This window comes from Leptodactylus fuscus, chromosome 6 (assembly GCF_031893055.1).
Source record: "Leptodactylus fuscus isolate aLepFus1 chromosome 6, aLepFus1.hap2, whole genome shotgun sequence".
In the NCBI taxonomy this organism is placed as follows: domain Eukaryota; kingdom Metazoa; phylum Chordata; class Amphibia; order Anura; family Leptodactylidae; genus Leptodactylus; species Leptodactylus fuscus.
This window is the reverse complement of record NC_134270.1, coordinates 137403792-137419218: the sequence shown is the minus strand read 5'-3', so window position 1 is coordinate 137419218 and position 15427 is coordinate 137403792. Positions and strand designations below refer to the sequence as shown.

The window sequence follows — 15427 nt, the reverse complement described above, 5'->3', positions numbered from 1 at the left end:
TCTGTTTCCCACTGTTACTATATAATATACAGCTAGTCTCAGACTTCCATGTACATGTATTGCTGCCTGGAGCGCGGCCATGTCCGCCAGCTGTTATTCTCTCCCTGTGTAATTTATACTATGGCCATTCGCCACTAGAGGGCAGCAGCATTTTTCCTCCTGACTGGAACCTAGGCGAGGCGGCGCCCGCTGATTGGCCGCTCCGCACCAGTCACCTTTGTTCCCTTCCCGCGGACTGCTGGTAGTTGTAGTCCCGAGCCCCGATCTTGTAGCCAGAAAAGACTACGTGTCCCAGAATACCTCGCGTGTCCAGCCTTCTAATTGGCAGCTTGAATCCTTCTGCTATGTAAGCGCATACACAAAAGGCTGGTTCGTGAGCGGCAGGTAGGATTGTCATCCTGGAGGTGGACATTGGGCAGAGATGGCGGTGTGTGCTGTGCTGCAGCCATTGTGTCCGCTGCCTCCTCCATCTTATGTCTGCCATTAGCTGCTGCACTGGGAATAGTGGAGGGATTGTGCACTGTGTGTAATAGTTATGTGGGGGATGGGCGGTGAAGCCCTGATACACACTGGCACTGGCACTAAAGGAGCCTTAGGTCTCAGACTTGTACATCTTAGGCTGTGTTCACACTGCTCAGATAGGCTACTGATTTCATATTTGTAGGTGGAAAATTTACAATACCAGCAAAGTGGCTGAGATTGTATTAGCTGTAATCCACACTCTGCAGAAATGGGTTGAAATCTTCTGTGGAAAGATAGCACCCGTTAGAGGTACGTTTACATTAGGCAGAATATTTTGCAATTAATCTGCATGTAGATTTCTCGTGGATTTGCTACAACAACAATTCACTGAAATCCGTTCAAAGGGTGAAATTTGCGGTAAAAATTTGCAGCATAAATTGACATATTGCTAATTTAGGACCCATGCGCCCTGAAATTCTGCAATGTATATTAGCTACATTTCCCAGGCTGAATGTGGTGCAGAGATGGGGACTCCTTGCATCATAGTGAGCTATGATCCGAGGGTCCCTGCATTGCCATAGCACTGCTGTCCCGTACTGTGGACATGCCGGGACCCCCACAGATAAGTATGATGCAAGGAATAACTCGGCCAATGGCCATACTGGATTTTCTGACCCATATTCACCAGTGTTTAGGAGTCCCAAAAATCCAAACCAAGGTTCAGTTTATATTGCAGAATTTTTCTACCATGTGCAGATAAGATTTTTTAAATTAAATTTGTAACTTGTTTTTTCTACTTGTTGATTTTTTTTTTTAAAAAAAACTTTTTTTAATTTGTACAATTTTGACAAGAATTTTTTTTTTCATGTTCACCTATAGGGAATCTCATAAGGAAATGCCACCAAACACGCACTGTTTCTACTATGCTTTGCATTTCCTTATTCACTTACAGCTACCACTTGGTTGCAACATTTTTTGGGGGGAAAAAAAGGAAGAATCAATTAAAATATCTAGAAATGTTTTTTTTGTAACCAAATTTTATAGAGTTGCCTGTAATTAAAAAAAAAAGAATAGATAAACTTTATGATTGACTTTCATAAAATCTGGAAAGTCTCAACAGCTCCATATTGTGATGGCGTCTTGTTTATATCGGGCAATTAACAAAAATGTTATGTACTGTGAGTTAAAAATTGAACTTGTTTGTGTACCCATTGACTCCCATGTATGTTGGGAGTCAATGGGTAACAAAGCAAACTAACATAACAGAAGATAGCGTCAGTCATGTTGTTTACACTAGTGTCAAAGGGAATGGATATAAACTCAGTCTGTGTCCGTTTTCTGCCACCGTTGGGGCACATGCGGATTTATATACCGCTGGAAAGCCGACAGTGCTCTGAATTCAGCGCACTGTCTACTTTCACGATCTGGCCCCGGGTACAGAGCTATCGGTGCCGGCATTGTAGCTCTTCACCATCAGAAGGGCGTTCCTGACAGTCTGTCTGGTACGTCCTTCTTCTCAGCAGCGCCTATAGCCCTGTACTGTGAGAGCGGGGACGAACACCTACCTCCCCTCCTGATAATACTCGTCTATGGATGTGTACTGTGAGCAGAGGGAGGGGGCGTTCCTGCCCGGTCTCACAGTACAGCGATAGGCGCTGCTGTGCAGAAGGACGCTCCTGACAGACTGTCAAGAATGCCCTTCTGACGGTGAAGAGCTACGGTGCCGGCACTGATAGCTCTGTACCCAGGGCACAGATCGTGAAAGCAGACAGTGCGCTGAATTCAGTGCACTGTCGGCTTTCCTGCGGTATATAAAACCGCACGCGCCCCAACCCATGAAAGGTCCTGTTTAATGTCCGTGGCTGTCATCCTATGGCTGATAAGATAGGGGTCCTGACCCCATTTCTTGAGCTATGGATCCCAGAGGTGGAACCTGCATTTTTTAACACTTGCTGCATCTATGTTATAAATATCTGAGATAGGAAAACCTTTTAATTTTTATTTTGTTGGTTACTTCTGATCATTGACCTGTTCGTCTTCTGCTTTCAGCATAAACCTTTACTGGATGACAATAGATTTTTCATTCTCAATTGGTATAAAAATGGAAACATCTGATTATGGAACCAGAAAGGACTGGGGCAAGTCTAAGTCCAAGAAGATGCGAAGTTCAATGAAAGTCAAATCCAATGGCAGCGCAAATCTTACGTCTGATAACAAAAAGACGAAGGATCAGAAGGCAACACAAAAGCTCTCATGTAAAACAAAAGAAGCACAAAGTCGTCCGTCGCTAAGAAGTCAACAAAATGGCCAAACAAAGAAAACGTCAGTCAAGGCTAAAGGGAAAAAGGAGGTGGATAACTCTGATTGTGACCTTCAAGACCCGGCCATTGAAAAAACCAAACCCTATGCGTGTGCCATGTGTCAGAAGAGCTTTGCCCAGAAATCCAACCTTGTAACCCACTTCAGAGTCCACACCGGATCCAGACCCTATATGTGCATGGAGTGCGGGAAAAGCTTCAGTACCAGCTCCAACGCTGTGACCCATCAGAGGGTCCACACAGGAGAAAGACCGTACAGTTGTGAAGTGTGTGGGAAAAAATTTAGCATCAGCTCTAACTTGGTGACCCACCAGAGGGTTCATACAGGAGAAAGACCTTATGTCTGTACTGACTGTGGGAAAAGCTTCACTCACCGCTCAAATCTGGTCATTCATCAGAGGGCACACTCAGGGGAGAAGCCTTACGCCTGCAATATATGTGGAAAAACATTTACTCACAGCTCCCACCTTGTTGCCCATCAGAAAGTCCATATCTAGAGAATGACCAGACTTTGGTACTCTGTTGTCTTCTACCTGGTGGCCAACCTTAATATGACGGTCTCCGGCTTAAAGACTACTTACCGTATATACTCTCTGTGTATTATAAACCGTACAAATAACGTGCCAAGTAGCTCCACAACCTATTTTTAGTCCCATACAGGTGGACATTAAAGCCTGTACATAGATCTTTCAATACCGAGGGTTATGTTGTAGGTTCCACCACATCTGAAAAGTGAAGGCCATAGGAGCTTTCTAAAAAGACTTTCGCTACGTATATGACATCTAGCCATTAGTAATAGCAGTCACTTCAGCTCTTCCATAGAGGATATAAGCGTACACCACTGCATTGTGGACGGAACAGGGAATGGATCATGTAGACAATAGATAATGATATAAAGGTGAAGGCAAGGACTAGGTTGTGTGAGGTTGATTTGTATGGATGACATCCTTCATATGTAATTTGTACCCAAGAAATGTGACGGTCCCCACTTTTTGATTTATGCAATAAAATCAAACCGAGGCGTGAATGGGCAAATGAATATTTACTTATTAGTAAATTTGAGTCTTGTTTTTTTTTCTACATCTCCCAGAAGGTGGAAAAGAATGGATTTCATTAATAAACCATGAAAAATAGGACACATGGCGCCCAAAAAATGGACTTCAATGATAGATAGAAGTTAAAGGGGTTATATCAATTCTGCAGCTTATTACCTATCCACAGGATACGGTGGATCCATTCTGTAGGGGACCGGAGTACTGGGATTTTCATCAAAATGAGGGTCTGCTGTGTACCCATTTCAATGGGTTGGATGTAGCCAAGTGTTGTATAGTTTATTCCTTCATGACACTATAGTCATGGAATAATGCAAAGAGTAAAATGCTCTTGTTCATGAGTTCTGAATCAGTCACTTATTGAAAATTAAAGTAGAACGATTTGGCACTGTTGTGTGTTCTAAATGGAGTAGTTGTTCGATCTACACCCTGTAATGGATATAAATACTTGTTGGGTGGGGTTGAGTAACTCCGACAAGCACTTCCAACCTTCTTGACTTGAAGGATGTGATCTTCATGACTGGTATAATGTTCATCCTTCATTGAGAAGGGCGTGAATTCTGTTATTCATAACATGTGCAACTAAATAGTATGACGTCCTACCCCCACCCATCAGGACAGTGGCATTGGCAGGATATAAGGGTAAAGCACCACTACACTTTTAGACAAGGTGCGGCCTGTAGTAATGGGGTTAAAGTCTTTCTCAAGATCCATCTTTAAAGAGGACCTTTCACCATATCCGGGCACAGGCAGTGTTACATACTGCCGGAAAGCTGACATCTGTGCCCGGTGTGAAGAGCTTACGGTCCGGTACCGTAGCTCTTCTATGGTCAGAAGGGCGTTTCTGACCATTAGCCAGAGACGTCCTTCTGCCTCGCGGCGCCTATTGCGCTGTGCTGTGGAGCCGGGAGGAACGCCCCCTCCCTCTGCTCACACAGCTCGTCCATAGACGAGTATTATCAGGAGAGGGAGGGGGCGTTCCTCCCGGCTCCACAGCACAGCGTGATAGGCGCCGCGAGGCAGAAGGACATCTCTGGCTAATGGTCAGAAACGCCCTTCTGACCATAGAAGAGCTACGGTACCGGGCCGTAAGCTCTTCACACCGGGCACAGATCGGGAAAGCCGACAGTGCGCTGAACTCAGCGCACTGTCAGCTTTCCGGCAGTATATAACACTGCCTGTGCCCGGACATGGTGAAAGGTCCTCTTTAAAGAGGACCTGTCACCAAATAGAAAATGCTAAATTTCATACGCCATTTGATTCTTGCCTTTCCCCTGAACAATTTGGTGTTTTTCTCTTTAAAATCCGTCCACCCATTAAAAAGGTACGGCCTTTGGAAGATTGCATGTAAACTAGCTCTGATTCTCCGCGTGGGCGGGAACCTTTTATTGTCTGATACCGCCCACTTGGAGAATCAGAGCCATAACCTACCAGGGGCCACATCTTTTAAACAGGTGCACGTGTTTTAAAAAGAAAAACACCAAATTGACCAGTGGCACAGTGAGAATCAGATGAGATATGGTATTTAGGAATTTGTACTTGGTAACAGATCTTCTTTAACCCTTAAGTACTATCATGGTTTCTAGCATAATGATAGGTCTATGGTAGTGGTGTATGAGAGACTTCATGAGAGTACTTAAGGGTTAAATAGGCACTGTCCGTTCAACAACTTTGTAACATCTTATCAGAGAGAAATGACTTTCACTCTGAAAATCACTGTTGTGAAAGTCACATGGCTCATATTACTCATGCCTATAGAGAAGGGAGGTGGGAGAAGTAAGTCGGAAGTACATGAGATAATAGAAAAAAAATAGGCTTAGCCCCATGCTGGAGCTGTCTATTGCAACCAAAGCACTTTACTCACATCAGTACATCTCCATATATGTCCTGCATAGTCCTGAGGCTATTTCTGAGAGAGACAGGGTGAGTTCACACGTGAGTTTTTTTGGTCTGGAATTTGATGCAGAGGCCGCTTCCGATTCTGGACCAAATAATGGCTAGCCACCGGCATCCAGGTGCGGTATTCCACTCCAGATTAGGCCCAAATGAATGGGTCTAGTCGGGAGGGAGGTGTCGCGAGGTGTACGTCCGTGGCTGAATCAGCCGCGGAATCCGCCTGAAGAAAGGGCAGCTCGCTTCTTTTTTTCTTTGAGCAGGAACAAACCACTTGCAGAAAAAGGAAATGACTGGCTCCCATTGATTTGCCCATTGAACCTGGCTTTATAGAGTAGGCTCTCCTTTACTCACTGTGTGCAGTGCATGGCAGCTAGTCTTCAGCCACCAATTCAGAGAGGACTGCAAATGGGAAAACTGGTAAGTAATGTAAAATATGTCATATAATGACCAGAAATAGTGTTACCTGCTGGTCACACATTTAACCCACTAAGAGTGACCAAGAAGGATTCGGTGAGGTGAGTAATGTTACCTTTCTTTTTCTGACCACATTATGCGCCTATTTTCAAAATGTTTTCTCCAACAACTCCTATTCAGAGTAGTGCTCAAGGTTACCCCCGAAACGCGTAATCTTAATAAACGAACCATTTCCTCATTTCTTCCAATTAGACATTTGGCTATTTGAGTTGGGGGGAGTGCAATCCCTGTTTTCTGAAATCTGGAGGGCATAGCTTCCATCCATATATAGTACTCAAAGTTTGATATATGAAGTCACAAGTTATACTAAAATGTATCCCCCCCCACACACACTTATAGGGTAGGCAGTGCTTCAGTCTGATTTGTTGATATGGAATACAAGACAGAAGTGGCAAAAGTGTTTCTGTATTTCTTCTTAATATGTTTGCGCATATTGAACGGATCCTTGAAGTTCGGTCTGGTCCACTTTACTACGTTTACTTAGTTATGGAAACTGGTGACATCTAAGGCAAAATCTTGAATTGTTTTTCGTAAAAAAAATCATTACGTTGAATTTATGTAAAGTATAAAATTGCGCAGATTTCCATTTAAACATTTGTAACAGATTAAAGTTTTACTTGCATTGCTGCTTGATAATGTCTTTATTACCTTTTGGAATTTTTATGTTGGATTTTATTGGATTTATGGAATGTATTTTTAGATTTTTTTTTTCCCCCTAAGATCCTTTCATGCTTAAAGTTAAAGGGGTTGGCCACTTTCAGACCAATATTGACAAACAAATGTACAATAAAAGGATATACAATTACTTTTTGTATCAATTCTTTGCGGTTTTCTAGAGTTCGGCATGTTGTCATTCATTCTGTTACTTCTAGAGGATAAAAGTCTGACCATGGTCATGTGATTTACGGTCCATGGTCAACCCCTTTAACTACTATATATATATATATATATATATATATATATATATATATATATGGCTATTATTAGGAGGAAACGTATTTAAAAGGGGGGTTATTTACTGATCATGGGGACTACGATTTATAAGGACAGCTGCTATTTACGAGATGGGAGCTATTTATAAGGGAGCACGATTATTTATAGAGAGAACTATTAGAGATAAGGGGGGCTATTTTTTAAAGGAAGGACTATTACTGATATGGGGCACTAATATTTATAAGCAGGGAGGTGCTATAAGAGGGGTGCAAATATGTATTAGGTGGTCATTTGTATTGTGTTTGGGTTGTTTTATTACTGTTTTAAGGCAGAAAGGGGGGCATTATTAAAGGGGTTGCCGCTGGAATGCTGCAACTACCTTCTTTATGTACAGAATATGATGGTGTTGTTGGTATATCAGTATTTGGGGTCTCACTTTTAATTTTGCCCAGGGCCACACTTTGTCTAAAACCAGCGCCCCTGTTCATCGTCTTCTTGTAACACACAGCAGCCCCTCTCCCTCGGTGAAGAGTCTATGCAGCTGTATGAAGTAGACTGAGCAGAGGCTGCAGCAGAGAGCATGCTGGGATGTGCAGTCTTGGAGAATGAGATTCCTTGCCTGGGTAAAGAGCTCCTATCATCCCAGAATCCCCCTGTGAGGATGCTGGGCATGTGCAATGTGACCTAGTGGAGCCGATCTCCAGCCTGGGCTGTGTGGGTGGTAGGTGATGGCTCGGATTGTTCTTTCTATATATGACATGATGTAGCAGTGCACAACATGCGCTTATGTCACAGCTGGATCTTGCAGCACTGCAGAGCTATTATTACACTGCAGACACGTCCGGGTTCCCAGTAGTACATACACGCAGTCTGAATTGTGGGGCAGAGGTTCAGTCCTAAACCTGGAAACCGTAATCTGTGTCTGATGAGAGTGCGGGCTGCGACCAAGGATGAGCATCGCCTGAAGGGACTGTGCGCCTGAGAAGGTGAGTCTGATACACTTACTAATGGCTGGTTATTACATATGACATATATTGTGTGTCCTACAATCTAAGGGTGGCTAACATGTTATATTTAGTGGTGTCTTATTTCTCAGCGCGCTTTTTATTTTTTCGAGAAAAAGAAATTGATGCCATAGACGAGATATGTATTTATGTATTATACGTAGGTGCGAATATACACAGTATATAAAAAATACATCAAAGCACTAGGCTGGACAAGTCTCAATAGACAGACTACAACAGGTATATAGATATAGCCGTGCCTACTATATAAGGTCACACAACCCTCCAAAACTTCCAATGTAAACAACAAAGAGGTAGCGTGTGTATATGGCCAAAAAGCATGCACAAAATACCATTAAAAATATAATTAGAATGTAAAAGAACACGTTAAAAACATTAAAAAAAAAAACGTATCTATAGATAAGCATCCTCTAAGGTAAGGGGCATGTCCAGATATATTTTGACTAATCATAGAGCATTGCAATAAAATAATATATATGAAATATTCTAAATATCCACATACATAATATTCCATAGGGTCTGGTATACAGTACATACTTTGTATCGGCACTGTGCCTGATATGTATGTAGTCGTATGTTTATTAATATTATTTAATGTATATTATTTTATTCTTATACTCTGTCGGAGTATATCGGATAGCGATCTGAATGGCCATGCCCCATACCTTTAGGGCTGCTTATGTATTCATATATACATTTTTATGCGTCTGTGCGGCTTTGTTTAATAACGTATAATTATATTATTGTGGGATTTTGTGGATGAGTTTTGGCCATAAAAATATTCTACCTTATACCTATACTATTCCAGTTTACTTATGGGATGTGTTATCAAAAAGATTATCCACAATGGAAAACCCCTCAAACATCTCTACTTTAGTTCTATTTCTGGAACTTATTGTTCCTCAAAATAACTGGACCATACAGGACTGGTAAAACAGCGCCACACCTGTCCTTTGGTTGCGTCTGGAAGTGCAGAGAATGGGGATGAGCTGTGATACTACTCAACAGCAACTGTAGGCAGATGAAATGCTGTTTTTGAAAGAAGGCGGCTATATCCAATTGTGTGTTTGATTTATAAAATATGGGCTAGGTCATCAATTGAAGATTAGAGAGGGGATGATGCTTGGGACCCATGCAGATCAGCTGAGCACGGCTTCTCCTTCACAGGCCATGTGACGTCATGGTCATCGGTCACATTGCCTGTTTGCAGCTCAGTCACATTAAAGTGACGTGAATGGAGCGGAGTTGCATTCTCAAGCACAGCTGCTATACATATATACGGCACTGTATATACAGTACAGTACAGTATATACAGTACTGTGAAAAGGTCGCAGAACTCGCCCAAGCACTGGAGTCTTTCCAAGCTGACTGGTTGGGTCATCCATTAATAAACCAGGAAAACTTTAGGCTAAGGTTCCACGTTGCAGAATCACAATGTTTTTTGTTGCAGATTTTGCTGCCTTTTTTTGTTTTCCATTCCTTTTCAAGCCGCTCCTGACTTTGGCTCAAAAAACCGCAGCAAAATCTGCAACATATAATGCTGCGTTTCTACAGCGTGGGGCCTTAGCTTTAAAGGGGGGTTATCCGATTTCTAAGATTGATGGCCTATACTTAGGGTAGGCCATCAAAAATAGATTTGCCCCCAACACTGTACCAAGGCAGTGTGGCTGCTGTAGTTTAAGTGTAGATACTACAGTGTATGTATATATATATATATATATATATATTTATATATACACACACACACACTCACCGTTATAGTTTGTGAAGCGAGGCAGCAGTGTCTCTCCCGCAATGCTTTGGTACAGGTGATCTGTGTGGCGTACCGGGTGTCAGACTCCTGCAGATCTAATATTGATGGCCTATTCCAACCTTAAAGACTAGATAACCCCTTTAATAATATTAAACATGTAACCATAAAGATTTGCTTTTCCTTACAGCCTTCATCTCTGGTCACAATGGGCTGCCAGGAGGTGCACGCAGTGACTTTATTTGCTTTTGTATGTGGGACAGCCTCCATAGCCGGTCTCTTTGCTGCAACTCTTCTACCACAATGGAGGCTGATGAAACTCTACACATTTAACAGGAATGAGAAGAACCTGACGGTCAGCATGGGGCTATGGGTGAAGTGCACCCGACTAGAATGGAGCAGGGACTGTATGATCTATGACACGGAGTGGTACGCCACCGTGGACCAGTTGGACATCCGTGTCTTGCAGTTTGCTCTTCCCTTCAGTATCCTGACAGGGGCCGCCGCCCTTATCCTGTGTCTAACTGGGATATGTAACACCACATTCAGCAATAACATGCCAAGTCTGAAGCTGGCTAAGTGTCTGGTCAACAGTGCTGGCTGCCATCTTGTGGCGGGCATGTTATTTTGTTTAGCGGGTGCCATGAGTATCACCCCATCTGCCTGGGTCATATTTTACAATAATATCTTAAACAGCAAATATGGGCCATACTTCACCTATGACATTGCTGTCTTTGTGGCCATTGGCAGCGCTGGGGGGATGTTCTTCACCGCAGGATTGTTGTTTGTGTGGTATTGTAACTGTAAGTCTCTGTCCTCTTCTTATTGGCAGCCCCTCTACTCACATATCCCAAATATGCAGAATTACATCCCCCCCTCATATTCCTCTCAGTCCCACCTGTCAGCCATCGACATAGACTTTCCTATCACCTACACGGTTTAGTGACACCGAGGATTTATTCCAGGTCCGATGCTCTACACTGCTGGGTGATAGGGATCACTATGCTTCATATTTTATAGGTTTATCCAGATATTGCCTCCAAATGTGTTTTTCCTAAACACAGCCATTTTACAAGAAAATAGGCAACGCCAGATTGTTAAATATAACTCCAACCCCGTATCCCTTTATGTGACAAGCAAAGCTCTCAGGAGTTCTTCTGGTCTCCTTCCTCCAGTCCATGATACCCCATCCATAGTCACCTCTTTATTTGCATCTATACTAAAATAGAGGAGATCATGGGAAAAGGGGGTCTCGCAAACCCATAGCCAGAACCCGCATCTATCAAACATATATAGCATATGCTGTGGATATGGCATAAATGTTTGAGATGGGAACCCTATAAGGTCTTTGGGTATGAAGCTTTACTTCTGGTGCCACTTTCTACACTACAGAGCTATATGTTAAAGGGGTTACCTGGTTTCAGTGTTAGATCTGTGGGGGTCCTACAATCGGGACTGCTGCATTTCTCCTACACCGAGACAACGCAGCTCTCAGTAATGTTTACATACCATGAGCCATGCTGCTTGCTCACCATAAACTGTAGTGGCTGGTTTAGGTACTGCAGGGTTGTCCCATCGAAGTCTACACCCACCTACCCTAAGGATAGACCATCGATACCAGAAACCACAAGGAAAACGTATTCCCCAAAGCTGCTCCTTTGACATCCTTCAAAGGGAACTTGTCACATTGAAAATGGAGGAGGATGTTATAGAGCAGGAGGACGTGTGATGTGTCAATGCCCCCCTACTGGACTCCTAAGCATAGATAAAGCAGAGATTTAGAGTAATACATAACAAGTTCTACTAAATCTTTTCCCATAATCCTTTATATCAATCTGCTCCGCTCCCCCTGCTCTATAACATGCTGCGTGCACACAAGACTGCATTGTTAATGTGTCAAGTTCCCTATAATGCAGATATCCTATCTGAGGGCAGAATATGATAGGAATATAGCTGTCTCTCATATGATTCAGTATATTAACCTCTATCCTGCGTTAAGTTCTTCCATACATACGACTGTTATTACTATTTTCTTGTATACGGCTTTTAGTATTCATAAGCAATAGACGTCTCGCTGCCTCTGAGACAAGCTATGATATAATCTGCTGCAGAGATACGTACCTAAAATATCTACTATGTATCTTGTATTATATAGTCACACCATATTTTTCCATTGTGTAACTTTTATCTAAGCCCCCACAATGCATTGCACTCTGGTAACAGGAAGCTAACAAATTTACAAACTCAAAATTAAGAAAAATGAAAGAAAGTATTTAAAGTTTTGGAATTTTGTTTTTGTCAGTGTGAAATGTTGTAAATAATTGTTAAATGTGGCGATTTTCTTTAAAAATTCTACATAGAGTCTTCTCCATTCTAAATCTTTACAGCATTTGTACAGACTAGATGTGTCAGATGTAGAAGATGTACAGAAATATTTGATATTCTAAGTGACTTGTATTATTTCTTAGGTTTGTATTTTGCAGATTACTTTACTGGATTTGTTACATGGAAATGTCTCAGATGTATTTTAATATACCGTTATGTCTGTTGTATGTGGTATTACCTGTAACAACATTCATCCTCAAATAAAGTTCTTCATGTTGTAGCAGAAATTCAGTGCTCTCCTATATAGTTTATATGACTTCTGTCCTGACTACGACAGTGCTCTCCTATATAGTTTATATGACTTCTGTCCTGACTACGACAGGGCTCTCCTATATAATTTATATGACTTCTGTCCTGACTACGACAGTGCTCTCCTATATAATTTATATGATTTCTGTCCTGACTACGACAGTGCTCTCCTATATAGTTTATATGACTTCTGTCCTGACTACGACAGTGCTCTCCTATATAGTTTATATGACTTCTGTCCTGACTACGACAGTGCTCTCCTATATAATTTATATGATTTCTGTCCTGACTACGACAGTGCTCTCCTATATAGTTTATATGACTTCTGTCCTGACTACGACAGTGCTCTCCTATATAGTTTATATGACTTCTGTCCTGACTACGACAGTGCTCTCCTATATAATTTATATGATTTCTGTCCTGACTACGACAGTGCTCTCCTATATAGTTTATATGACTTCTGTCCTGACTACGACAGGGCTCTCCTATATAATTTATATGATTTCTGTCCTGACTACGACAGTGCTCTCCTATATAGTTTATATGACTTCTGTCCTGACTACGACAGGGCTCTCCTATATAGTTTATATGACTTCTGTCCGGACTACGACAGTGCTCTCCTATATAGTTTATATGACTTCTGTCCTGACTACGACAGTGCTCTCCTATATAGTTTATATGACTTCTGTCCTGACTACGACAGTGCTCTCCTATATAGTTTATATGACTTCTGTCCTGACTACGACAGTGCTCTCCTATATAGTTTATATGACTTCTGTCCTGACTACGACAGGGCTCTCCTATATAATTTATACGACTTCTGTCCGGACTACGACAGTGCTCTCCTATATAGTTTATATGACTTCTGTCCTGACTACGACAGGGCTCTCCTATATAATTTATATGATTTCTGTCCTGACTACGACAGTGCTCTCCTATATAGTTTATATGACTTCTGTCCGGACTACGACAGTGCTCTCCTATATAATTTATACGACTTCTGTCCTGACTACGACAGTGCTCTCCTATATAGTTTATATGACTTCTGTCCTGACTACGACAGTGCTCTCCTATATAGTTTATATGACTTCTGTCCTGACTACGACAGTGCTCTCCTATATAGTTTATATGACTTCTGTCCTGACTACGACAGGGCTCTCCTATATAATTTATACGACTTCTGTCCGGACTACGACAGTGCTCTCCTATATAGTTTATACGACTTCTGTCCTGACTACGACAGGGCTCTCCTATATAATTTATATGATTTCTGTCCTGACTACGACAGTGCTCTCCTATATAGTTTATATGACTTCTGTCCGGACTACGACAGTGCTCTCCTATATAATTTATACGACTTCTGTCCTGACTACGACAGTGCTCTCCTATATAGTTTATACGACTTCTGTCCTGACTACGACAGTGCTCTCCTATATAGTTTATATGACTTCTGTCCTGACTACGACAGTGCTCTCCTATATAATTTATATGATTTCTGTCCTGACTACGACAGTGGTCTCCTATATAATTTATACGACTTCTGTCCGGACTACGACAGTGCTCTCCTATATAATTTATACGACTTCTGTCCGGACTACGACAGTGCTCTCCTATATAATTTATACGACTTCTGTCCTGACTACGACAGTGCTCTCCTATATAGTTTATACGACTTCTGTCCTGACTACGACAGTGCTCTCCTATATAATTTATATGATTTCTGTCCTGACTACGACAGTGCTCTCCTATATAGTTTATACGACTTCTGTCCTGACTACGACAGTGGTCTCCTATATAATTTATACGACTTCTGTCCTGACTACGACAGTGCTCTCCTATATAGTTTATACGACTTCTGTCCTGACTACGACAGTGCTCTCCTATATAATTTATACGACTTCTGTCCTGACTACGACAGTGCTCTCCTATATAATTTATACGATTTCTGTCCTGACTACGACAGTGCTCTCCTATATAATTTATATGATTTCTGTCCTGACTACGACAGTGCTCTCCTATATAATTTATATGATTTCTGTCCTGACTACGACAGGGCTCTCCTATATAGTTTATACGACTTCTGTCCTGACTACGACAGGGCTCTCCTATATAATTTATACGACTTCTGTCCTGACTACGACAGTGCTCTCCTATATAGTTTATACGATTTCTGTCCTGACTACGACAGGGCTCTCCTATATAGTTTATACGATTTCTGTCCTGACTACGACAGGGCTCTCCTATATAATTTATACGACTTCTGTCCTGACTACGACAGGGCTCTCCTATATAATTTATACGACTTCTGTCCTGACTACGACAGGGCTCTCCTATATAATTTATACGATTTCTGTCCTGACTACGACAGTGCTCTCCTATATAATTTATACGATTTCTGTCCTGACTACGACAGTGCTCTCCTATATAATTTATACGATTTCTGTCCTGACTACGACAGGGCTCTCCTATATAGTTTATACGACTTCTGTCCTGACTACGACAGGGCTCTCCTATATAATTTATACGACTTCTGTCCTGACTACGACAGTGCTCTCCTATATAGTTTATACGATTTCTGTCCTGACTACGACAGTGCTCTCCTATATAGTTTATACGATTTCTGTCCTGACTACGACAGGGCTCTCCTATATAATTTATACGACTTCTGTCCTGACTACGACAGGGCTCTCCTATATAATTTATACGACTTCTGTCCTGACTACGACAGGGCTCTCCTATATAATTTATATGATTTCTGTCCTGACTACGACAGTGCTCTCCTATATAATTTATATGATTTCTGTCCTGACTACGACAGGGCTCTCCTATATAGTTTATACGACTTCTGTCCTGACTACAACAGTGCTCTCCTATATAATTTAT

The 15427-nt window shown here is 41.9% G+C and overlaps 2 protein-coding genes across 3 annotated transcripts; both read left to right on the top strand.

The window, feature by feature from the left end:
- The first annotated feature begins 298 nt into the window (after window positions 1-298).
- Window positions 299-4018, top strand: LOC142208682 (uncharacterized). The gene is made up of 2 exons (XM_075277328.1): window positions 299-384; window positions 2512-4018. The coding sequence occupies exon 2, from the start codon at window positions 2528-2530 to the stop codon at window positions 3275-3277; it is 750 nt and encodes a 249-aa protein (XP_075133429.1). The 5' UTR covers window positions 299-384; window positions 2512-2527; the 3' UTR covers window positions 3278-4018.
- Window positions 4019-7767: 3749 nt separating this feature from the next.
- Window positions 7768-12514, top strand: LOC142208673 (claudin-12-like). Of its 2 annotated transcripts, none has more exons than XM_075277312.1 (2): window positions 7768-8121; window positions 10101-12514. In XM_075277312.1, exon 2 carries the CDS (start codon window positions 10119-10121, stop codon window positions 10851-10853), a length of 735 nt encoding a protein of 244 aa, XP_075133413.1. In that variant the 5' UTR covers window positions 7768-8121; window positions 10101-10118; the 3' UTR covers window positions 10854-12514. The 2 variants fall into 2 exon arrangements, with proteins under 2 accessions (XP_075133413.1, XP_075133414.1); XM_075277313.1 differs by having other exon boundaries at window positions 7769-7856.
- Window positions 12515-15427: the final 2913 nt, after the last annotated feature.